This window comes from Micropterus salmoides, unplaced genomic scaffold (assembly GCF_014851395.1).
Source record: "Micropterus salmoides isolate LMB-PRFRI ecotype aquatic unplaced genomic scaffold, ASM1485139v1 Ms_hic_scaffold_10, whole genome shotgun sequence".
NCBI classification, from domain to species: Eukaryota; Metazoa; Chordata; class Actinopteri; order Centrarchiformes; family Centrarchidae; genus Micropterus; species Micropterus salmoides.
Genome location: NW_024040041.1, coordinates 20,746,027 through 20,771,264, shown reverse-complemented (window position 1 = coordinate 20,771,264; position 25,238 = coordinate 20,746,027). Strand labels below are relative to the sequence as shown.

Genomic DNA, 25,238 nt, shown 5'->3' with positions numbered 1-25,238 from the left:
AAAGACAGACTGTGAGAGGTATTTGCTGGTGAATCTTGTGCACTTTGGAATAAAAAAAAATGACATTAAGGGGTTATAGTAAGCAGATGAGTACAGACGAGGCGCGAGAGAGTCCGGTGGTCATAGTATGTTGTTGACCATGGAGAACAGGGTTCTGGTATTACCTTTGCCTGAAGTGATTATATGTGCATAATAGGTAGATTTGGCTGTAGAAACAGCATCTTTGTAGTGGAGAATGTGGTTTTTGTACATTTCTTGGTACACAGCGAGTCCAGTTTTCTTGTAAAGGCATTCCAGGCGACGATCTTTTACCTTGAATTGGCGTAGTTCTGATGTAAACCATGGGGCAGAATGGGTGAAGGAAACAGTCTGAGTTTTTAAAGGAGCAAGAGAATTTTTTAATCTTTTGTAGGCCATCGTTGTAATGAAAAAACAGATCATCAGGGTTGGAAAAACAGTTTTATAATGGGGAGACTGTCACTTTCAGTAGAGAGAGTGTTTAAATTAATGTCCTTAATATTTCTGAAATGAAATAATACGTGGCAGTTTTATTTTGGATAGTGTTAAGTTGCCATTAAAAGAAATTAACATGTGATCAGAAATGGGGAGGACGGCCGCAGTGCAACCATGAGGAGTGACACCAGAACAGCACACAAAGTCCAAAACATGACCTTTGGAGTGGGAAAGTGAATATGTTGCTCCAATCCAAAACTGTCTAGGCAAGAAGTAAATGCCCTTGTGTATGCATTAGAGGTATTGTCCATATGTATATTAAAATCCCCCAGCAGTATTACGTTAGGGGAGAGTGAGCAGATAAATGTGAGAAAAGCAGCAATTCATTTATAAATGATAATGATATCAGTATTGGGCTTGGGTGGACGATAAATAGTTGCCACTATAGTTGGAATAGGGCCGTTCAGTTGTAGGGCGATAGATTCAAATGAACCATGAGAAGGTACAGAAACGGGTGAGATTTTCTACTTCTCGCGGTATATTATGGCGAGACCTCCCCCTCTGCCTGAGTCACGGGGTTGACAGATGTAAACAAACCCAGGGGGAGTAGATTCATTCAGCTGTGAAAAGTCATTAGGTTGTTGCCATGTTTCAGTTAAACACAGAAAATTAAATTTACACTCAAAAGATCCTGGAGGAGAGGACCCTTGTCCGTTAGAGAGCGGGTATTGAACAGTCCGAAGCTGACGTTGTAGTCATGTTGGATGTTGGCGTTAGCCGACTTGGCTAGGCTGGCTATGACACTGTGGTCCACTTTTTGTGTGGAATTCTTGGGGGGATGACGAGTAGAATACCAGATGGTACAGGTAAACTAGTCCAAACAACAACACCGGATAATCTAATCAAATGCCGATGTGGCCAGATCAGACGACTACTACTACTTTTCAAGAGTCAGTTAAAACAGCATGAGATCAGTCCAGAGTGCATCAGTTAAAAAAATCAAGGACAGTTAAAATTAACTAAAAAAGGGGGTCGGAGAGTAGCGGCAGCTAACCGCGCCAGCGTTCACGCTCACTGAACAATATTATAAATGCAACACTTTTGTTTTTTCTCCCATTCATCATGAGCTGAACTCAAAGGTGTAAGACTTTCTCTATGTACACAAAAGGCCTATTTCTCTCAAATATTGTTCACAAATCTGTCAAAATCTGTGTTAGTGAACACTTCTCCTTTGCCGAGATAATCCATCCACCTCACAGGTGTGGCATATCAAGATGCTGATCAGACAGCATGGCTATTGCACAGGTTTGCCTTAGGCTGGCCACAATAAAAGGCCAATCAAAAATGTGCAGTTTCACTGTATTGGGGGGGGGTTGACATAGAGAAAGTCTTTGAGTTCAGCTCATGATCAATCGGGGAGAAAAAAAAGTGTTGCTTTTATAATTTTGTTCAATATATGAGCAAACAGGTAACCCCATTAGATAATGAAAGCCATTTACATTGTTACATCAGTGGTCATCCATATGGTCACTGATCAAAAATAGGCCTGGAATGAAAATTGCCCCAAATTTGACTTGAACACCAGACATAATTTTAATGTGTAGGGCTGACCCCGAATAGTCGAAGATTCGATGCTTCGATGGGCAGGGCCTGATTCGACTGTCAATCTCCCAGTTGAAACGAGGATCATGCCATTTTGGTGAAATGGGGCTGCTCAACGTCTGATTTTACATAGAACAACCAGTTTTCTCCCTTTACTGCCTATTACGGTATACATTTCAATATATAATGTTGTAAATAAAAAATGAGAAAAGGGGGGAAAAAAACTTTTAATAAATGTTGTGAATAAATACAGAATTGTAACCCTAATCCTCAAGGTAAGGACCATCAGTGTGCATGTGTAGGCGTAGGGGTGTGTGTGTGTGTGTGTAGTGGCAGAAGAGGAACTTGCTGTAGAGACTTCACTGTTGTTGTGCAGAGTTGTCTGCACCTCACGGGACGTTATGATCATTTATCACCGTTGATGAACCACAAAGAATATGTAAATCCTTAGTCGGGAACAGCCCTAATAATGTGTGGTACTTATAATGGATGTAGCGATAGAAAAACTGTCAAAAACATGGGGGGAGTGTTTCCAGTTGTTATCTGGAAAAAGCTACATTAATTCAGGCTTTGCTGAATTTAAAGTGTCCAGGAAATATACTACAATAAATATACTAAATATACAGCCCTTTAAATGTTAAACTTAATGCTCACAAACAATAGTGCTAATAAACAAACTTTCCTTCTCATTGTAACACTAAACCAGAAACAAAACAGAAAACTCTTTTCATGCTTGTGTGACATCCCCATTAAGCAAAGATTATCTGTCAGGAAATAATTTCCCCTCTGCAATCAACATGCAGAATGCCAACAAGATGATGTTGAGTAATTACGTAGCGACATCAGTGTTGCCTTATTTTCTGATGGCGAGAAGCTGTGAGTCACTACTTGAAAAGCGTCTGAGGAAAAACAGAGCTAGAAGGAGGAGAGTGCAAGTGTGACTGCTCACAAATTTGCTTACACAAAGCGAAGCTGTGTAATGGATTGTCTTTTCCAAAACTGTAGAGACACACTGCACTGTAACTTTCAACTTAATCACCATCCTGCTTTCTCTTTGTTCTTGCTATTCTAGATGTGACATTTGCTGCCAAAGGCTACTTTGATGCTCTGGTCAGAATGGGTGAACTGGCCAGTGAGAGTCAAGGATCCAAAGATTTAGGTAAGCGACTGACATATACCTGATGATCTCTGTTTATTGCCATCTCTGTTTTTCTTTCTCGGTGTTGGCGTTGGTCACACTGGCCTTCAATCGTAGCATAAGTCCTTCATACACACACATCATCTAACATTAGCTTTCTGTGTCTAAATTGGCAGGGTAAGCTAAGTTGCATTCAGAGAGAAATGTGTGGGTTGATGCAAGGGGTGTCTTTTTTTTTTTTTATTAGAATTTTTACTGAATCATTTCAGTCCTAAAGCAGTTTGTTGTTTAAGTGTGTCCAGGTGGAAATAACTTTTTTTTGAATTTGTGGGCCTCCCTTTTGACAGAGCAGTATCATCAGAGATAGAAATAGGTAACAATTACGAATGCAGTACAGTCAGCACAGCGAGGTGGGAGATGAGAATCAATTATTTACAACAGTACAGACGATGGTAACGTGTTTTCATCAGAGCTGACGATTGATTTTGGCATTTCCAGTGTAATATGTATTGATTCTATGTGGAAAAATGTATCATGATACCAGATGTCAGAAGTTATACACCTGATATGTGTATTTCATGTCAATTGGGGGGGGGGGGGGGGGGGTGTTCTGGTTAAAAATACAGAGGTCAATTGGAGAGCCAACATTTGGTCCTCTCATAGTGAGTAGTTTCCTAGGTGATCAGTGTCTATGAGTGTGACTGTATTTGCTGTCACCAGCCCATGGGAAATCAGCTCCTATTTGAAGAGATTCCCTTTGCACTGATTGTGCTTTCGACTGTCTAATCTGTGTAGATGTAGCTGTTGATTTGATGGGCCCTTTGTTGCAGTGGAGCGGAGATCCAGGTTGGGTTTGATCCAGGCCATCCAACAGAGACTTACATGAAAGTGCTCTCAGGATGTTTTATTCAGTAAGCCTCTCTCTCTCGATCTCACAACCTGTGAGGTTTCCCATTGATTCCAAAGTTTACGGCAGTATCTCCATGTTGAACTGAGCCTCGCTTACAGTAGCGGGCTCTTCCAAGCCAGACATCCTCAACTGAAAAAACGAAAAGAGAGCAACATATACGTGATGTGACTGACAACTGGGATAATCTCTTCTTTTGGCTTTAACAGCAAGGAATTCTACATTTATAATAAAAGAAATCTATTTATCCATCCATCGGCCACTTTATTAGGTAAACCTTGCTAGTACCGGGTTGGACCCCCTTTTGCCTTCAAAACTGCCTTAATTCTTTGTGGAATACTTTCAACAAGGTGTTGGAAAAATTCCTCAGAGACTTTGGTTCATATTGACATGATAGCATCAGGCAGTTGCTGCAGATCCATGATGCGAATCTCCCGTTCCACCACATCCCAAAGGTGCTCTCTTGGATTGAGATCTGGTGACTGTGGAGGCCACTGGAGTACAGTGAACTCAGTCATATTCAAGAAACCAGTTTAAGATGATTTGAGCCATGTGACATGATGCATTATCCTGTTGGATGTAGCCATCAGAATTGGTACTACGGGGCCCAAAGAGTGTCAAATTTCTCCCACACCATTACACCACCACCAGCAGCAGCCTGAACCGTTCATACAAGGCAGGATGATCCATGCTTTCATGTTGTTTTACGCCAAATTCTGACCCTACCATGTGAATGTCACAGCTGAAATCGTGACTCATCAGACGAGGCAACATTTTTCCAATCTTCTATTCTCCAATTTTGTTGAGCCTGTGTGATTTGTAGCCTGTTCCTACCCAACAGGCTGTGGTCTGTTGTATGGTCTTCTGCTGCTGTAGCCCATCAGCTTCAAGGTTCGACATGTTGCGCATTGAGAGGATGTATTCTGCATACCTTGGTTGTAACGAGTGGTTATTTGAGTTACTGTTGCCTTTCTTTTGTCATCACAAACCAGTCTGCCCATTCTCCTTAGACCTCTGACATCAACAAGGCATTTCTGTCCACACAACTGCCGCTCACTGGATATTTCCGCTTATTTGGACCATTCTCTGTAAACCCTAGAGATGGTTGTGCATGAAAATCCCAGTAGATCAGCGGTTTCTGAAATACTCAGACCAGCCTGTCTGGAACCAACAACCATGCCACATTCAAAGTCACTTAAATCCCCTTTCTTCCCCATTCTGATGCTCCGTTTGAACTTCAGCAAGTTGTCTATGTATATATATTTATTGTCAGACACTATCAAATGTGTTTACATCTACGTCTTTCTATCCGTTTCTGTCTGTGTTCATCAAGCTGCTCTGTGCAGTAATAGGTTGTAAACAAAAGGTTGAGATGTAGCGAAAGATATTAGCCCCTGTTGTTCATTGCCTGTGTCCAGTACTATGTACCAGCACGCCCCTGCATGCCACTGTGGCTCACATGGGAAGGATGAGATGGATATTTTCCAGCAACCTGCATCCCCCCCCCTTCTTAGATCTGTGCCCTAACCCTGACCTCCTGTCAAACCATGTGCAGGGGTGCGGCCCAAAGCTCAGAGTTTCCTGTTTGGCTGGTGGTGGAGCACAGAAATATCCACAGATTGAAGGAAAAGGGCGAACTGGTGGTTAGCCGTACAGACCACAGAACTTGGATATGAGAATATGCATATGAGATACTGCTTGAAGAAATCAATCTTCACTTCATTTCTGGAATAAGCTTTTAAAATTCCTATTTGTAATTAATCTTGTCCTAATCTTATTTGTTTTGAGAGATGTTGCCATGCCTAGTATGTTAACTGAATCTCTTTCTCTGTAGGGTAAACCCGATCATTTTATTCCCCACAACTTTGTGTCTCAATAGCTATTTGATGGAGATTTAAAAAATAACATCCTCAGGATGCTCAGAGACTCAATTGTGGTGATGTTGCTTGCTTGTCCCATTTTTTTTTTTCTCTACCCCAGCTCTGTTTTGCTGTCCAGATTTGAATCCTATGGGCATCAGTGTAAACATCCAGGATTTTCCACACTTGTAATCAGTCACATCAGTCACATGATCAGTTGGCAACATGTTGATGGTATGTTCTTGAGGAGTTATTGACTTGACTGACTGATTATCCTAAAAAAGGATAAATATTTTTTTCTGTGGCCTGTCTTGCGCATGCCCACACTTCCTATGCGTGTATGAGTTAGAGCTCTTGTTGCACCTCTTTAAAGCCTGTTAATTTCATAGAGGCTCGCTAAGAGACGGGCTGCAAATGGTCCCACCTACACACCTAAGAGTCGGCAGCTGCTCTCCATCTCTTTCTTCTTCCTTCCTCTTTTTTTCCCCTGCTGTCTTCCTCTCTCTCACATGCGTATGCACACTCTCATGCAAGCATGCACGCACACACACACACACACACACACACACATTACCTATGTTGCTGTTTTTCATATCAACAAAACAACATGCATTAAAACCTTTGGAACACAGTATGTTCCCACGGGAATCTGCCCTTGTGTGTATGGCACTGTATGTGCATGTGTTTGTGCCTATTATACTTACATGGTTGTGTACATTTTCGATGCAAAATCAGTCATTGCTATGTGTTTATACAGTATGAGTGCTCTTTTAATCCACTTGTATATCTCCACCCAAAGAGAGTCTCACTCTCACTCCCCAGCCCCACTACTCCCACACACTCCCTCCCACATCTCCTCCTCTGGTTTGGCTAATCATCGCCTGTCACTTTGCCACCCACATGCACGCACACACACACGCTTACACACACACCTGCTCTCCCTTCCCTCTCTTTCCCTTCACTCCCTCTCTTTCTGCTATCCTCCTCCTCCTTTTACCCCTCTTCATGAAGAAGGAGTGAGCACTCATTACCTCAGTGACATTTGTGGCTTTTCAGCCCTTCTAGGGGAATACAGTAAACATAGTTTCTGTGGGGCTGGATGTATTTACGACACTCTGAACGGACCAGCTCTGTTTTATATTTCTCTGAACTAAGAGGCTTGTTATTTACAACCATACCCAAAGCCAGTTAAGCAGTGTACAGGTTTGAACTCCTCCTGAAATTCCTAGTATTTTGATTTGTCATCATTTCTACCGAAAACAGCCAACATTGCCTTTTTTACAAAAAATCTGATAGCTTGCATTTAAGTGTTTTATGGTTGTAAATTTGTGTGTGCATTGCACATTTTCCCATTTATGGTTTTGAATCCAAAATTTCTCCTGACATTACTTCTCAAATGGTTTAGTTTCATGATTATCTGTTTAGCCCGGCTCACTAGTTTCCTCACTTCCGCGCTGGTGAAGAGAAGAACAAGAGCTTAGTTCACTGACAGGGCAGCATGGCATGCAGTGGGTCAGATGGGTGGTGGATTTCAGGAACACCACCACCCACTGGAGTACGAGGCTCGACCTGTTGTGCTCAAATTTACCTCTGTCCCACAACTATAATGTCCTGACATGTCAGAATATATACATATATACAGGTTATTATAAAGAGATTGCTGTCAATGGACATGTTTTACAACTCGCTAGTATGGTCTGCCTGTGCTTGTAGTGTCCTCAGGTGAAGTCAAGTACAGAGCAGCTCTGTGCTTGGCTGGGTGTGTTCTATTATGTTGTCCTACATGGTGTTTCACTGTTGAAAGTTTTAAATATTAGCGTGAAAGTCAGACTACAAACTGAGTACTAGCCTAATTCTAGCGCATGTATAGAACACAGATATGTACAGTAGACTTTACATTTGCTATGGCTTTCCTCCATTCTGTCCTCTGGTTAACAATTAAAAGTAAATTCCCTCTCGAGCCATTCGGCTGATAAGTCTGTTTTCAAGAACATGGACAGGAATGTGAAGTGCTTACAGTTCAGCCTCCCCAGCCAGAGGCAATCAAATATCTTTCTCCCCTCTTATCAACGTCTGTAACTTTGCTAATTGCCTCTTTTTAATTATGTACATGTATGATTCAGCAAAAAGACATGTCTTTAGGGAAATTACATGCATTAGAGGGGGGAAAAAAGGGGGGTCGTATAAAACTCTAGTCAACCAATTGATTGCTTCGGTTGACCACCAAAAAATATCAAAACCTCATACCCCTCCCAATAATTACCTGAGGGGGGGAAAAAAAGGATCACATAGGGACAATGAGGCTCCAAACTGATGTCGCATAATTTTCTTTTTTAGGTTAATGGATCTGGGACCATAAGCATTACATTTCTGCTGGTAAATGGATGCTGTCTAAAAGGCTAAATGACATGTTTGTTAAGAGCCAAGGTTAGAAGTGGTGGTTGAAGTGTTAACTCTGAAATTCCATATTTGAATGAGCGCCCACGAGTACACATACCGTACACATGCCTACCCCCCCCCTTCCTCTCTCTTCCCCTCTCTGTCTTTAGTCTGGCCTACCTCTCTCCTCCTCCAGCACCTGTCCCTGTTTAAATGAGAGCAGAGGAGCTCTTTTCTTAGCTCTGTGCCACCATCCCAGGGGTCCCTGCCTTCTCCTGCTCTATTTCTGAGACACGCACTGCATGATGGGAAGCCAGTGGCCCCCACACTCTCCATCTACACACATTCACGTTGCCCTTCATTTGTTCGGCAGTGACATGTGCTGAAGGTGAGCTTAGATGCAGCTGGGATGGACGTGTTCGAAACTGCAGACAACTCTCTTTTGCTCTGTTTCCTTTGGACACACTCCAGTTTAACACTCATAAGAAGAACTGATCCATTTACATTCTGCACTAGTTAGGCTGGTATGGCGCAATGCTTAACATCGCCACATTCAGTGCCAAGCTAATGTGAAAGTGTGATCAAACCAGTATGTCCACATTTTGGGTGATTTGGTGTTGTGATGTGTGCAAATCTACATTTTGCGGGTGTGTGGGTTTTAAATGTTGTCTGTCATGATTATGCAGGAGCCCCTAAAGTATTTGGAAGTCATTTCTTCAGTGGAAAAGCGTGAGGTCTGATTATAGAATAGAAATGTCATGATTTTATAATGTCAGATCTGTGCTGTGTTTTGTGTATGTCCATTGCTTTCATAGGACCTGTGTATGTGGACCTTAACTTGTATGCGGACCTTAACTTGTATGCCTACAATTGTTTCTCCTTACCAGTTCATATTCAGAGTTGTGCACTCTGTTTTTGGAGACACCCAGGTTTCTTAGGGCTAACTGGCTGGATTGAATAACACACAGCACACACAAGAGCCCCTCCTTTAAGTTGCCATACCTCAACAGGTAGCTGCATGACTCTGCTGTTTTTATAATTGTCTCTGCTACACAGCTTTGGAGAAAACGGCGCCATCATTAAGGCTTCACAGCGGTTTCTTTTCTGCTACATTGAAGGATCACATGTTATTACTTCATTCTCAAGGGATTTTCTCCACCACTCCACTTTTTGCCTCCCTAGCTGTTGCTCTCTCTCGGCCTGCCTGATTTGCCCTAGAACACAATCCGTTTCTCTTTCATGTTAAGCATTCTTCACTTTGAACTTCTTCTTTGCGACAAAGTCTTTTAGGAATAAAAGAGCAGAGATTCCACTTGTCACAAACATACACACTGTCACAGTCATAGTAACTGTTCCTGCTCTTAATCCCGTTGTCTTTTTTGCTCATCTCACCATTATTTGACTTTCTTTCTCCCTCTTTTCTCCCACTCTGATTGATTTTACAAACTTGGGAGAAACAAAATGCTTGTAATTCGTCACTTTTGCTTTCACCGACAAGGAAAAGCAGATACGTTATCATTTGTGCTCCAAGTTTCTCTCATTAATGACTGTTGTGCTTTCACAGCCTGTGCCGGTTTCTGTACCATTAAAATCTAGGTTCCATCAGGGGAGACATGTTTATATTTCATGAGAGATATCATACAAGACAGATTTGCATTGCCATGAAGATCTTTTTATGGAGCAGTTACCCCTAGAGTTGCACAACCAGATTTCATGACCTCAGCATCATGATAAATAAACCAGCAACCACTGAGATATGTTCTGGACCAATTAGCAACTCAACATGCAGAAGGTTAAGATATATCACCTATGCAGCAGACAACTGTTAGCTTATGCATAACAAGAGAGCAGGAATTTATGAATTGGAGAGCTGACACATTGTAAAATTTTTGTTCTGTGTTAGCTTTATGTTTGCTTTAGCTCAGTAGATGCCAATAGGAGTCCTGCTCCATTTCCATTTTTTTCCATCATTATTACTCAAAGCTAGAAGACAATACTTGGGTTTTCTGTTCCTACTTCAAGCTTATTGGGTAACTTCTACTACACAGTAGTATTTAATCTATACGGACTGAAAACTGCACTTTTATGTTTCAGCATTTTGCTGTTATAAAATGTGTTGTGCGGTTGAGGCTGCTTAACAGCAGCTTAAAAAGAGATTTTGGCTCCCTGATACCAGCTGGTTTGGATTTGCTACATAACCGTGTTATCCAATGCAAGATGATCAACAAACTACCTGAGACAGTCTTAGTAAGTAAGTGAGTAAGTGTCAAGATTACTTGCAACTGCACTGTGTCCCACTTCTCTTTGACGGTCTTACATTTCTCCCGTTAAGCCCAGATTATGGCCTAAATGAATGACACCATTGCTGGACAAACTTATATTAGGACAGTAGGTTGAACAGCTGTGAGGCTGAGCTTCCAGTTTTAGTAACATGTCATATGTATCAGTCGTCTTCTCCCGTGAGAGACTCTGCGAACGAGCAAAGTGGGAAAAGGGTCATCCAGTTGACAAACTACAACGAGAGAGCGAGAGATGAACTGTAAACTTAAGCTGCCCTTGCTTCCATATTAACTGTCTTTAAATGTTGTGATATGGGGAGTGCACTCACACATGTGTATACAAACGCGCACACGGTCACCCAGACTCTCAGCTATTATCGCCGTCTCGCACATTATCCCACTGCCCCATTATAGTTGCCCACTTGTTGTTTCCCTTGTGACTTTGCATGCTAAGTAGGCAGATTAACATCACTGTACTGTTTAGGCACGCATGCGTACTGTACACAGACTCCCCAGGTGGGGACTCAATCCATTTTCCTCCCCAGGGAAGTGTACAGTAGATGCTGATGTAATGATAGCTGATAGCAAGGGTAGAGATCTTTGGACAGTGTTTTGTAACAACACTTTGCAGCCGCTGCCCCTCATCTTGCAACTTCTCCCATGGCAACGACCCTAGCATTATCCTGCTTCCATGACAACCCATAGTGAATCCAGCTTGACCTTCACCAATGATTCAGTGTCTCTCCATCCACCTCCATTCTCTTCCTCCCTCTGTCTCTCTTGTTCTCTCTCTTTCTCTCAGCATTGCTAACTTCCACTTTTTTTTCCTGCTCCATAGCCCACATTGTGTTGTTCTGTTTTTTGTTCTTCTTTCCTTTTCTTTTTCTTTACCTGTGTGGGTGTATCATCGCTTCTGTTACACAAGCAGTCAGTACAGCTACACAAGCTGATGTCATGCTTCAGGGGACAGTCTGTTCATATGCACTGGAGTCCTGTGTCTACGCTTCCTTCTCTGAATCAGTGGTTTAAGCTAGCAGGCATGTGGCTGCTTGTTGCTGAGCTGCAGGTGCAGATCAACCTGAGCTCACCTCCCCACAAAGGAACTATTGTTTTCTCTCAGCCAGGGACACAGGCGGGGTTGAAGCGAGCTGGGAAATATTGACACAATACTCACTACTTTTGAGCGTGTGTGTGTGTGGTTGTGTATCTATGAGTCTACATTATGTGTGTTTGTGAGCTTGTCACCGTGGCTAGCGACCTGTCTGTCATGCCGCTCTTAGCTGCTATGCGGATATCCTCATCAAGCTGGCAGTTCTTAAGACTAAGTCTCACAGGTGGTGTCGTGACTGCCAGATATTTTTTGCATGAAACAATAATGTTACACAACGTGTTCAAATTTTCCACGTTATGGCTCTTCATTGATTCTTGATTGAATTCTCTGCAGTTAACTGCCCCTGAAGGTTGCAGTCTAATTTTCTGTTACTGTTGTTGTGTGATATGATATCAAAGTTGCCATGGTAACTATTTGCATCTCCAAAGTGTGAATACCCGCCCCACCCCCACCCTATGCTTTGGCATCATACATTGAGCAGTAATGAAACTGCCGATGATGAGATCTCTCATAGATTCATTCATTTTTTACCTTTCTGACTTCTTGTAGGCACCCTGTCCTACTGCCGGTTCACTTGAGGTGTGTGTGTGTGTGTGTGTGTGTGTGTGTGTGTGTGTGTGGAACAGTGATGGCTGCTCATTTGTTAATTGATCCAGCTAGTTGAAGCCGCCAACAGAATGCAAGGGTTTCTAAGCCTTGAAGGGCTGTGATCAGGGATGAGTATCTGTAAGCTGCTTAGCATGCCTGCTGGGAACTGACAGGATGCTTTGGCCTGCTTCTCAGCTCCTGTGAGGCACAAGATCAGCAAGCAGGTTGCGCCATGGACAAAAGGCCTCGCTGTCTCGGGTATACAGGAGTTGTAGGGGCAGTGATTGCACTGAATTTAGCAGGTCATTAAAAAAAAAGAAAAAAAAAAAGTCCCCTTAACACTGTTTGAATCTGCACACACTTACTTGTTTCTGATGATGAACAGGTCAACAATTTGGTTGAAATAGAATTTTACTAGTTGGACATTATTTCTGCTGACATCTGCTTACAACTATTACTGCTTACATTATAGTGTTATAAACCATTTATTAAAAGTTTATATACTGCTTATAAATGCAACCGTAAAAAGGGGAACTTAAAATGTTAGTGACTTTTAATACAAAAATCTCACTTTATTGATTAAACATTTTTCCAGCCCTGTTTTTTGATATCGATTATTAATAATAATTTATTTATTTAGAATTTTATTTTTTGGAGCAATTAAGTCAACTCTGTCATGGTCACTTCAATGTCGTGTGTCTGTCGCAATTTGCATTGTACGTGCTGTCTGTCGAGACGGAGACCACTCCAAAGCCCTTTGGTTTATACCGAAACCATTTCAGCGCAAGTTCTGATTTCACGTACGAAGCACTTTGAGATGTACTCTGACAGGTTTGCCTTCAAAAGAGAACACACCAGGGGGGTGTGGATTGAGATGAAGAAAGCCTGATATAAGTGTTGCACTGAAGTGTGCAGCTCCTACTCAGCCACAAATGTCCAGAACCTACTTTTCTATACACAGTAAGCTAAATCTAACGTCTTTTCACTAAAATTAATATAGTTATTTGAATTCAATGGAAGTATGTTTTCTGAATAGTTGAATACAATACAAGTAAATGACCCATATGTAATATCTCAGACAGAGCTAAAGCCAAGGGGCTTTGGACCTTCTCATTTTTCTGTACATGCAGATCTCACACTGTCTTTCCACCAGGTGTTTATGTGTCCTTCGCTCAATGTAGCTCTTTGTGTTCCTTCTCTTGACAATGCACTGCATATTCAGAAGAGGCAGCCTGTAGGTATATGACAATGACATACTAGCTGCATGACCCTCCTTATCTCTTCCCTTTTGGTTATTTTCCTTTTCTACTCCTTTTTGTGTGGAGACTTTAACCTTTCTTTGTTTGTTTTGTTTGTTCTAGAAATCACATTGCCTGACATTAAGATTAATCAAAGAAAGAAAGGCAATATGTTTTGATCTCCACAAGACATCAGTACTTACACGCTTGAAGAACCAGAATTTAATTTTAAACATTTTGTCTCCCCCATTTCTCGTACATCACTTTTGTTTTCTGTTATCTTATACCAAAAAATGTATTTCCATCATGTTCTTCATTGTCCCAGTTACAAGTCACTTGTCCCATATGTTTGTGTGTCTTGTATTACTGCATGAGCTTTGCACGCTGGGGTCTCTCTTGTTTCTCTCTCTTGCTTTTCATATTTCTTCCTTTCCTCTCTAGTTTCCTGCTTTTGCTCTTCTCTGTTTTTCTGCACTAGGAATGCTTGTGCTGTTGAGTGTTGTTCATGTGTTTTCTCCCTGTCTCCCTCCTTCTCTGTGCAGGGGATGTGCTGTTCCAGATGGCTGAGGTCCACAGACAGATCCAAGTGCAGCTAGAGGAGATGGTTGGTATTCTAAGCTCAAAGGGTTTTTGGCTGTGTGGTTCAACGCTGCAGCAGTCCCTGTAAAACTCTATGTAAAAGGTTAGACACAGCAGCAATTTACTGCAGCATAAAACAGTTTAGTTTGGCGGCGTGGCTCTTCTCTGTGATGCTCCACAACAAATTTGTCCAGCCGTGTCACAGATTTGTCCTTTAGATCTCGAGCCCCTGCAAGCAGTATATGGACTACATGATAATTAAATGAACATGAACTCATATTGAATGAACGGACATGCTGAGCTCATATAAACCCAAGCTGCTAACACAGGGGGTGGCTGGAGAAGTCTAGTAAGTTAATTGAACAGTGTGGCATTCAGGGTAAAATGCTTGTATGACGAGTTATCCACAGTCATCATCAAAGTTATTAGTGTCGGTGCATCGGTGCTCATCATGTGGATGCCCTTGAGCTAGGGCTCCCTGAGTTCACTGAGGCACCAGCTGCCCTCAAAGGAGAGGTTTATATTTTTTTATATTTATCTACCCACATGCTCATACTCACTGTTCATTTGTACAGTATGTAAACCTTCCTCGTCCCCATACTGATCCTCCAATGTCCACCCAGCCAGCACGAGTCCGATCTAAGAAATCTGGAACAAAACTGATAAAATCCTCACTCTGCAAAAACGCTTTCAGCCACTTTGAGCTGAATTAGCTGATTGAAAGGATTATTTCCCCCCAAATCCAATCTTTTTAGTATAAGTGTGTGAGATAGATATATACATCGACAGATAGATAGATATATAAAATTTGCTTCTGTTCATTTAACGATATAATTTAAATGTAGAATAAATAGTTACCTGTTGCCACGTACTTTAACCCTAAGCACATACATTTTAACACTGTTACACATTAAAGCCTGGGAAAACCTTCTCAAAAAGTCAGCAGAGCTTGAAAATGTTTGTAGCCCGCTCTTCAGGCAGGTCAGTTTAGTTTATCTGGTGACTAAATATTGTGTCAGATAGCACTGAATCAATCAGAGAATCTTCACGGGACTTAGTTGCTAAAACTTTTACTAGAGTAACTTTGACCTCTGTATCCACACGCAGCGTCTGTCATTGGTTTTGTCATTGAAATAACTATCATAAGCATTTTATTCAACCGTTTTTGTGCTTTCTCCGCAGTTGAAATCCTTCCACAACGAGCTGCTCTCTGAGCTGGAGAAGAAGGTGGAGCTGGATGCTCGTTATCTGACTGTGAGTATCTGACTGGCTCGCACTCCCAAAGCCTGAGGACAGCCTCAATCCAATAAGTGCACTCCATATTTTAGCTCATATCAGTCCTTTATATTATGTAACGTCAAATCTGCTAAGGCCTAATTTGACTGAAGTAACCTGTTCACCTGTGTCTGTTAACATCTGGATCAACGTCTGTCTTCTACTCACACGTCAAGGGTAGACTGATTATAATAAACCCCTCCTGGAGTGTATGTGTGTAAGCACTGTCGAGCTGGTCTACATGTGATATCTTTAGAATGAGTGGGTTGCAGCCTGAGTATAGAGCAGCACTGCTGAGCGTTGTTTTGGGGGATGGGATAATGTTGCCATTATTGTATTATATTGTATTGTTGGAAGGGCCACGCTACGAGCTGCTTTGGCGTATCGGCACTCACTCACTCTCTTAATGTAATGTTGCTCTTAAAATTAAAAGGGGAACAAAAGTTGGTTGTGAGTCCTTTTAGGCTCCTGGCCTCTTGACTTAATGGGGAGATGTCATGTTGAGTTCAAATGAAAACCATGAATGTTAATGATTTCATCTTTGACTCCATACACATGTCAAATTAGTGTTTGTTGTCTAAACTGATATGGAAAAACATATGGAAATGTGGCGTGCTTCTTACGTTAGTTCAGATGCATCAAAAAACTTCAAACATTTCTGTCTTGGCGCATCCCTCAGGTTTTAACATCAATTACTTTTAATGAATTTCCCACAGTGATAATAGCAATCATTTCGCTTCAGACTTTGTGAATTAATCATCTGAAATTTCCACTCTGTTCAAAAAGGCTCAATGGAAGACTTGCTGTTTTCCAAGACTGAAGTCAGTGTTCTGCTCCCAGTGGTGCATCCCCCTCTGTTCTCCCTCTGTCTCGATCTCTAAATTCTCTTGTCTCACATAATGGCTTACCCAGGGTTATTACAACACTCTTCAGTCATTACACAGAGGTCACAATTTGGGTCGTAAATCTTAATATGCAAAAACAGCCTATAGATTTCCAATGAAGAGGAACCTCTCCGGCAGATAAGCTGTAAGAGGCCAAGGGCCATCCACTGTCCCCTGTGTTTCTGATCAGATTTAATCACACTAATTGTCTGTCTGCAGTAGTGGCCAGGGTTAAAGAGTTGTGGGTACGGGCTTTGGCAACAAAAGCCAACAGGCTTTTGCTTTGTTAATTAGGAGGAACATTCCAGTTCTGAGGCGGACGCTTGGAATATTATCTTGTTTACCCAATTTGACTTGGCAAACTAAAAGCAAACTTTTCACAATAACCAATTGTGTCTTCCCTAACCACTAGTACACCATATGATATATGTGCTGCAGACTGTCCCATGGGGAATCTTGGTTTCTGCGAGTTAAATTGTAGATATGAATAGCCATATTGGGTGTACCGCTTTACCTCAAAGACTAGGAAACCTAACGAGCCAATTAATAGTTCAGAGATGAATTTGGAAGATGAATCAATAGTAGCTAAAGTTCAAATGTAAAATTCTAGCAGTTTTTTTTAGTTTATTGTTGTGAGGACGCTAGTTGTTTCCAGTTCAGCTCAGACCTACAGATCTAATACCACTCGGCTCTGCTATGAAATCCAGACACTGCATGTGTCATACTGCTCGTCCTCCAGTGACAACAGCAGCTTCTTTTCAGCCAATCAATACCTTAAGGACACCTACATCCTCAGCGTCTACTGTATGCAAATGTGGGTGGTGAACCCTCATGAATGAGCTCTCCTCTGCCTATTTTGCATCGTACAGAAACCACATGAGCTTTGTCACACCAGACACCAGTTACTATAGCAACAGAGCTGGTACAGCCCGGAAGCAAAGTTGTTGTTCTCAATAAATCAAAAAATAATTAAACAAGAAAATTAAATACATTATCTAAATAAAGTGGCTGTAAAAGGACCAGGCCACTTTCTTTGCGTGTTCAACAAATCAAACATTTGGTTTTTACTTGGCCTGCTGCCACTGATTTCTGTTATTTCCATTATGCTAAGAAAATCAACTTGAAATATGCTTGAGATGGGTAATCAATTACGGTGCATGTTTTTAAGAGACACAATCACAAGAGGCGTTGTTTGCGAAATAGAATCTGGAAGACGAATAATGAACAAACATTGTAAATAATCATGTTAATTTGCTTGTTTCTTTAATTAAAAGATTGATTTCAAAGCCTTCTTAAGCACACCAACAAGGAGTTTCCAAAACAATCCCTGCATGCATCTGCAGTGGCACACAGAAATTATGTAACTAACAAAAAATTAAGGTGAAATGTTCTGATGGATTACATATCTAAAGCAAGTTTCAAGGCCCTGCAGGGTGATTTTCGTACTGTAGTGAAATTAGTTGAATCCAGTGGCTGTGGATGGTATTAATGGTATTCATTTCACCCAGGCTTTTTAATTTGTGTTTCTAAATTTTTGTTTGTTTGTGCTTTGCCTGTTGCCCCACATAGGCTGCCCTGAAGAAATACCAGGTAGAACACAAGAGCAAAGGGGAGAGTCTGGAGAAGTGCCAGGCTGAACTGAAGAAGCTGCGCAGGAAGAGCCAGGGCAGCAAGAACCCCTCTAAGTACGGAGAGAAGGAGATGCAGGTGAGCCTATTGATTTGTTTTTAACAAAGCCTGATTTTCTCGGAATTAAAAAACAGAATGAAAATTGAAGAGATCCCATATAACAATCAAATATGGACTGGGCCATTCAGAATTGCATGTCTTCCATTGTGACAAGCTACTGTAAAACAAGAAAATAGACAAAACACGCAGAAATGACAAAAACAAAATGTAGATAATTAAAATATAAACACACTCAAGCCGGTTCGTAGCACTGCTGCACTTCATTTGAGCAGAGTTTGCATGTGGGTGACTGTTGGATTGGAGATTTGTGAGTCTTGGTGCAAAATAATGACTTTATTCTTCATAAAGTAAAGAGGATACACAAAACTGCAAGGATGGGGGTGGAGGCAGTGGCGACGAGGTGCCCTGAGTGGGAAGGCAAATAGTGGAGGTTTGATTATGAAGTCTGCGCCCTTGCCAATCTTTCGTACATCCACACACATACAGCAGTTACGGAGACACACGCATGGAAATGATAAGTCAGCTACACTGATTGATGGACTGGAAGAGTACGTATTTACTTCAGCCAGTGTGTTTCGGTTCACAGCTTTGATCAGGGTTTAAACAGAATGAATAAAATTTATATATTCACCACAAAATAGCTGACTCGATTATCCAAAGAGGAGTAGATAGATGGCAAATTTCTTAGGGTGGTGTACCTCAAACACAGAATTTTCAAAATAAAAGCTTATATCAGAATATTATTAATAAAGATTTTTACATTTTGCCATTTTTATAGTTATTTGTTATTCATTTTCCTACTCTGTATATAAGACAAAAGACATTTTGCGTGGTGTTGTTTATTATACCGTATCATGCTCTGAGTTTCAGTTTCTGTGGTGCATTTCAAATTTCTGTGTTTTTAGTCAGAAATCTCTTTTTCTAAGGACACTGAAGGTCCATATGATCAGTCATGTGAAATATACTTTGCTATGTTGGAAGATGCTGTACAGATGGATAGATATGTTTGGGAATAAACGTCTGTTTTCAAACGAAACCATGAACATGTATTATTTTGGTACGGGTGGTTAGGTGACAGAGAGGACATGCTTGTTTAACTGCTATATATGACACTATGTTTAAGAACTATGTTATTTGCAAACGTTTTGGTCTTCAGGAGTCAGACAGCCGACATTTACATTCGCATTTAGTTTTGTCAGTCGACCGCCTCCTTGACAGGGGGATTCGTGACAGTCTTCTTTCTCCACGTAGTCACACACACGCCTGCAAAGATGCAACATCTCTGTGTTAAACCCTATAGTAGGCCTTAAATCTGGTGGTGTTGACAAGTTATTTATTGGTTTACTCCTGTAGCTGTGGTGTTGATGTGAAACGGAGAAAAAAATGACTCAGCAGAAAATGGCAACAGTGTGACTGCTGTTACTTCACTTCACAAGGATTTCATTGGAAGCTGGAAATCTGACTGCCAGCAGGGATGGGATCAAAAAACTAACAGGTCAAGGCTTGCAGGGTAATTACTGAGCTGCTGTTGGTCTTGCTGTTAAGTGTGGCCAGCCATGACCAATCGATAGTTGGGCCAGAAACATGATTCTACCAACACTTATAGGTACAACATTTTGCAGAGTTCATTGGGTATGAAAATTTTACTCTTTTTCTACCCAGGTTGTAGAAGATACTACTTGTCTTTCCAGGGCTCTAAGTTTATACAGTGTCACACACACAAACATCTGCCCCTCCCTGTCTGGGATGACATGGCAGTGCTGGATTGATCTGACTGCGGTGTCATATTGTGTTTGTTCCACCGTGTCAGGGATGCCACGAGGAGGTGTTGTATGAAGTGTCATCGTAAGGCATCAAAGTGGCCAGTGTGTGCAGCAGTCCAGTTTGGCAGGCAGCAGGGATTGGGATGGGTGGAGTGTTTGAGTGCGCTAAGCCAGTAAAATCTCAGTCAAGAATGGCAAGTTGTTACATGTTCCTGTTGGGTTTCCCAGGATGACACAAAGCACAATTTGATGGATAGAAACAGGAATGCAGGAGTCTTTTGTTGCAAACCAGTCCGTTTTGCCCCCCCCCCACACACACACACACACACACACACACACACACACACACACACACACACACACACACACACCACAAAAAAACATGGAAATAATGTATTTCTTTAACTCTAAAAAATGTTGTTGCACTAACCTCCTGACAGCCTTATGGGTAATGGTGCTAATTTAGAGTTTATCTTGAGGAGTTACAAAAGACCACAGGGGCATTAACAATAAAACCTCTGAGGAGTACGGATGTGCTCAGCTAATACAAAATATCTTGTGTGCAATGATAAAATTGTCATCCTACTGGTGGCTCCAGAAGAAAGCTCATTCTTTGCAATCTGCCAAATAGATTTATCTTATCTTATTTTTTCTAATTGAAAGTTTGGCCAGATGGTGACAACAACTGAAAGATCACTGGTTCACTGAAAACTTTGAGTACCACGCCGTATTTAATTGCCAGTAATTCATCCTGTTCATTATAGTATTTTGCTGTGGATCAAAGTAGATGTGGCGACAGATGCACTGATGCCAAACCACTAACAAGAAACCTGGTGCATAGAGAACAAAGAGTGGTAGCATTACCACACACTCTTACTGAGTCTGTTCGATGGATCACTTTTGCCCGTCTGTGCGAGCTCATCAGGCTCTGTACTCATACAGTCGGTTAGCAGGGAAAAGGAAAATCAATCTCTCACTTTCACTGATCATATCATGGCTGTGGGCGTGTGAGAGAAAAGTCAGCTCGTTTGTGCCAGAGTCCCCCGGGAAGGACGGCACACAGAGAGGGACAGAGCCCTGCGCTCCCTCAAGACCTGTGCTTCACAATGACAGCCTTCTACATAGAAAGTGCTTATGTAGCGACCGACTACAGACATGTCGCCGAAGAGTGTTTAGTTTGATTTGTGCAGACGGAGAGGCAGTTGAGAAAGTACAAGTAAAAGTTGCTAAGGCAAGCTCGACATGTCCTCCTCCTCGCCCTCCTCCACCACATCTGTGTTATTTTAGCAGATGAGAGGCTCTAACTTTTCTTTTTTATCTCTCCTCTCTTTTCATTAAAAAGTAAAGTGTGTCTGAGGACAGTCTGGCAGCGAACACAGATGGTGGCCGCATTTCATTGATCTGTCTCCCTCCTTCTCTCTCTCTTACACTCTTTGCTGTTGTCTCTCCCACTTCTGTCTGTCTTTCCTCCCCTCCCTTATCTCTCCAACCTTCAGACACTTCCACTCTGCCGTCTCATCAGTGGGTAAAGCCCCTGCCAAAATGCTAATCAGCTCATTATGTAGTTCAGTGGAGTGGACCAAGGTACCTTAGAAAAGCGGGTTTCATCTAGATGAACTTGCATTGTATAGGTTGTTAATAAGAGCCCAGACAGAGATGGAGAGAGACGGCATTCGGGATTCAGTATTAATATCTCAAGATGTTTGATAAGCTCAGGGTTTTGTCCACTTGGTGACATAAAAAAATGAAAAGTGATGCCAACCTGGAATTGTTGATTCATACAGATGCAGGAAAAAAAGGGGTTGTTGACGTGCAAGTGCACTCACAACAGATTCATGCAGGTACTGTAGGTGTAGATGCTTTCTGTTGTGCCCTGAAGCATTACGATACGATACTTTTGATTTCAAAGAGCGCTGATGATGAAGGAACAGAAGAGCAGACCTAAGCAGCTAACTGTGCAGGAAAAAAGCGCTTTTGAATCCCCACAAGAATGAAAAGGAGTATAAACAGTGTTGTTTTGAATCCTGTTGTATGCCTTGCTTTTGGAAGTGTGAGAGTCCCTCCTTTCCCAGTGCTTGTAATCACTGGAAACTGTATTGGTGCTCAGTGCAATAGACTGGAATAACGTCACATGCAGTTTTTGCTGGGGTATTAACATTTTGTCAAGTGGACACACAGATCAGTTAGTCTGAAAGCGGTGACGTGTAGCAGGTTTCATTTATATGTATAACCTTTGCAAAACAAGTCATTTTAGCAGTGATGTAACCTGAGGTCGCTCAGATATAATAGAGGCTGGTGTCTGCCCGGGCTTTTCCTTCTGCACCCATTGTCTTGGGTTACGTAGGTGACCTTTTGAATGCTTGGAAAATTGGGCCATGTGGATTTGACAGGAGGAGAGGGCTCGTCACCGTGTTGAGGCGATGCTCAGCTCTTTAACTGAACGCTGTGCCTGTAAAGAACGAAAGCAACTAACTGAACCAGTTTCCAAGTGGTTAATTTGAGCTTAAGGTGTGCAGAAAGAACAGAATAAGGTCAGGCTGCTCTCGGGAGAAAAATGCCTTCATCATCCTGTCGTCCCTCGCTTGCTTGATTTGACAACTTGGCTCTGTGGGTTTGTGTTATGATGGAGGAGGATTTCTTCCCATTCTAATGCTAAAGGTCATCCCTCAAAATGTTTGTGTTCAGTATCATTTAGCCACTTAAAATATTCATTTACATTTACTCATCAGACGCTTTTATCCAAAGCGATTAACATTTGAGGAACAACATACAAGCATCAATACAGTAAGCGTTCTACAACTGACAATGCATTCTAGTAAAAGCAGCAATGAATACTAGTAAGAGCTATTTGTGCGTGTGGCATCGATGGGGTAAATACCTAGGGAAAGAAGTAAGTGAAGTATTCCTCCATACTTGGAATTCCAATGATTAACCTTGTGGCTGATGGCAGTGTGGAAGTAGTGTGCTCTGGTGGTTACTAAATGAATTACATCTGCACTGTGTGGTGGCACCACAGGAACTTCCATTTGGCTGCAGGGAGGAACTCCAACTTAATAAATGTAGTCTTTTTATCAGTCATGTGGAATATTACGTGAAACTTTCTCAAATGTACTGTAATGTTTTGGGAATACTGAACTTGAGGAACTATTAATCACACCGCACCACCACCAACAACATGGATTATGATCATTTCTTCTCTCCTATGGCTGAAGCTGAAATAGCAAAAGCAACGGAATCATCGATGCAGTGTTTGTCTACCATATCCTGATATTGGGTTGAGATGGCATGTGTCAGCATGTTAATCATTGCAAGAATTCAAAACGAACTGTATTTGGTGACAAGTCAGTTTGTCTAGCAAAAGAAACGTGTGTATGTGTATTGCATTCTGGTTAAATTTCATACCCACATAACAAACTTCAAACCAGCCAATACCCCAAAGAAGAGTTCAGTCTGGGTCAAATCACTTCATGTAAATATAACACTCTCTTCTAGGTCAGAATTTATCAGCAGATGTTGCAGTATTTAAGCCATCAAACTGGATGCAGTCGACCTACTTTGAGACTACAGTATCTAAAACTTTTAGCTACCAACATGCAAACTCTGCTGTTTGTAAATACCGGGCCTGACATGTACATGCACGCTCACAAAAATCATCTAAGCTAAGCCACTTCCTCTTCAAAATAATACTCCTCGTAGCTTCTCACCACCGTTACTGACATTACACATTGTGGATGTGTGTTTTTGTCAGTGAACTTGGTGAGACATTTCCCATGCTAAGACAAACCCGACAGTGCTGGATCTCCATCCCTTTCTGTTGCTGTTACTCACTCAGACACACTTTAACACACCTGTTATTGTCTGACATGTAAATTAGATTTGTGGGCCTTTGTGAGCAATTCCTACTCCACACTGCAGGACCCACAGTCATAATTGCCTTGCCCTCGACAGCGCTCGACAGGGAAAATCTGACCAAGGAAAAGTTACTGCGTAAGGCTCTCTCCTCGCACAACTATTACCACCAAGGTGCACTTAACCCCTAATTGCTGCAGTGGAGCTGTGCAGCGATTGGCAGTACAATACTGTGCTGTACTAAGCAGTTACAGAGTGTGAATATATATCATTTTGCGAATGTGAAGCAGAGGGTTATTTAAAAAAAAAAACTTAACTTAAAAAAAGCACTTTGATGTTAGATAGCTGCATGGACATTTCCTTGTCAGACCTACTGTCCACTGGCCTTGCTTACTACAGTAAATGTGAAAAGTGGCCTAAGATATGAAGGACCTGCAGTGCACTGGTAACCACAACTTCCTTCTCACCTGTCCATGTATCCTTGTGTGTTTCCCATCAGTTTGTGGAGACCATCAGCAGTAAGCAGACTGAGCTGGACACCTTCATAGCTGAGGGATACAAGACAGCCTTGTCTGAGGAGCGTCGCAGGTACTGCTTCCTGGTGGACCGCCAGTGTGCCGTGGCCAAGAACAGCAGCGCCTACCATGGCAAGGTGAGTCCAAGTGCCACTTGACCATCAACAATGTATAAATGAAAAAAAGTATTTTCTGATAAGGGGAGACATGGATGACAGAATTAGAACAGATGGGGATATATTAATAAGTGTTTACAGCTGAACTTTGTTGCAGGAAGTCACAGCTAACTCAAGAAGACAGCCGTTTAAGTCAATACTGCTACTTTAAAGCCCCTACAAAAAAAATGGTTTCAAAACTCATTATTTCATTATATCCATGACTAAATAAGCAAAAATTTAAGTTAAAATTGAAATTAAGTGTTTTCCACTCAGCTAATCTGCTTTATCAGCCCTGTGTGGGACAAAAATGAAGCCAAAATATCCCTTACATGGGCGCTGGGACACAGTAGTGATCGGGGTTGGAGCCGCGGTATCAAGGTGGTGGACTCAGTCGTAAGCAGGGCTGAGCTGTCCATCATAACTTGAAATAGCATCAAATAACTAATTAAAACTTATCAGAAAACTTCACTTGTGAACTACCTTAAATGACAAACTGTCTTTCGGGAAAAATATAGTTGACAGGCTTTGATTTTTTTGTTTAACACCTGTCATGAGAGCTGTCATGCCATCCATCTCTGACAGAAATACACAGTGTCATGTTTTCCTAACCAAGCCCCGCAAATTTAACCTGAAGTCCCATAAGATTTTATTTTTTATCTTGTGCGGACCAAGTTATTATCATGTGCGCTTATTCCCACAAGATAATCTTGTGTGCGCAAGGTATTAACTTGTTCCCACAAGATAAAAAAAATAATAATAATCTTATGGGACTTCAGGGGTATGTACAAATTTGACTAATAGTCAAACATGGAAATCTCTCATTTGAAATAAGAAAACCTGTTGAAATTTGGCAAAAGATAGCATATTCATGTGGGATATCATTGCTCATATCAAGAAGCTGATTGAGAAAATTGGTTGTCATGGCCTTCAATAAAGGCAATGCACAGATATGAGTTTATGGTCAGAATCTGT

At 41.6% G+C, this 25,238-nt stretch overlaps 1 protein-coding gene across 8 annotated transcripts in view; it reads left to right on the top strand.

The window, feature by feature from the left end:
- The window catches only part of baiap2a (BAR/IMD domain containing adaptor protein 2a), a 52,209-nt gene that overhangs the window by 17,072 nt on the left and 9,899 nt on the right, over positions 1-25,238 (top strand). For all 8 annotated transcript variants that reach the window (XR_005442265.1, XM_038701961.1, XM_038701952.1 and 5 more), the window contains exons 3-7: positions 3,128-3,214; positions 14,097-14,158; positions 15,316-15,387; positions 17,862-17,999; positions 24,093-24,245. Coding sequence is in view for 7 of the 8 variants with exons in the window: in XM_038701961.1 (XP_038557889.1) it covers positions 3,128-3,214; positions 14,097-14,158; positions 15,316-15,387; positions 17,862-17,999; positions 24,093-24,245 (512 nt within the window). In the remaining variant the exon portion in view is untranslated. The remainder of the gene's footprint in view (positions 1-3,127; positions 3,215-14,096; positions 14,159-15,315; positions 15,388-17,861; positions 18,000-24,092; positions 24,246-25,238) is intronic.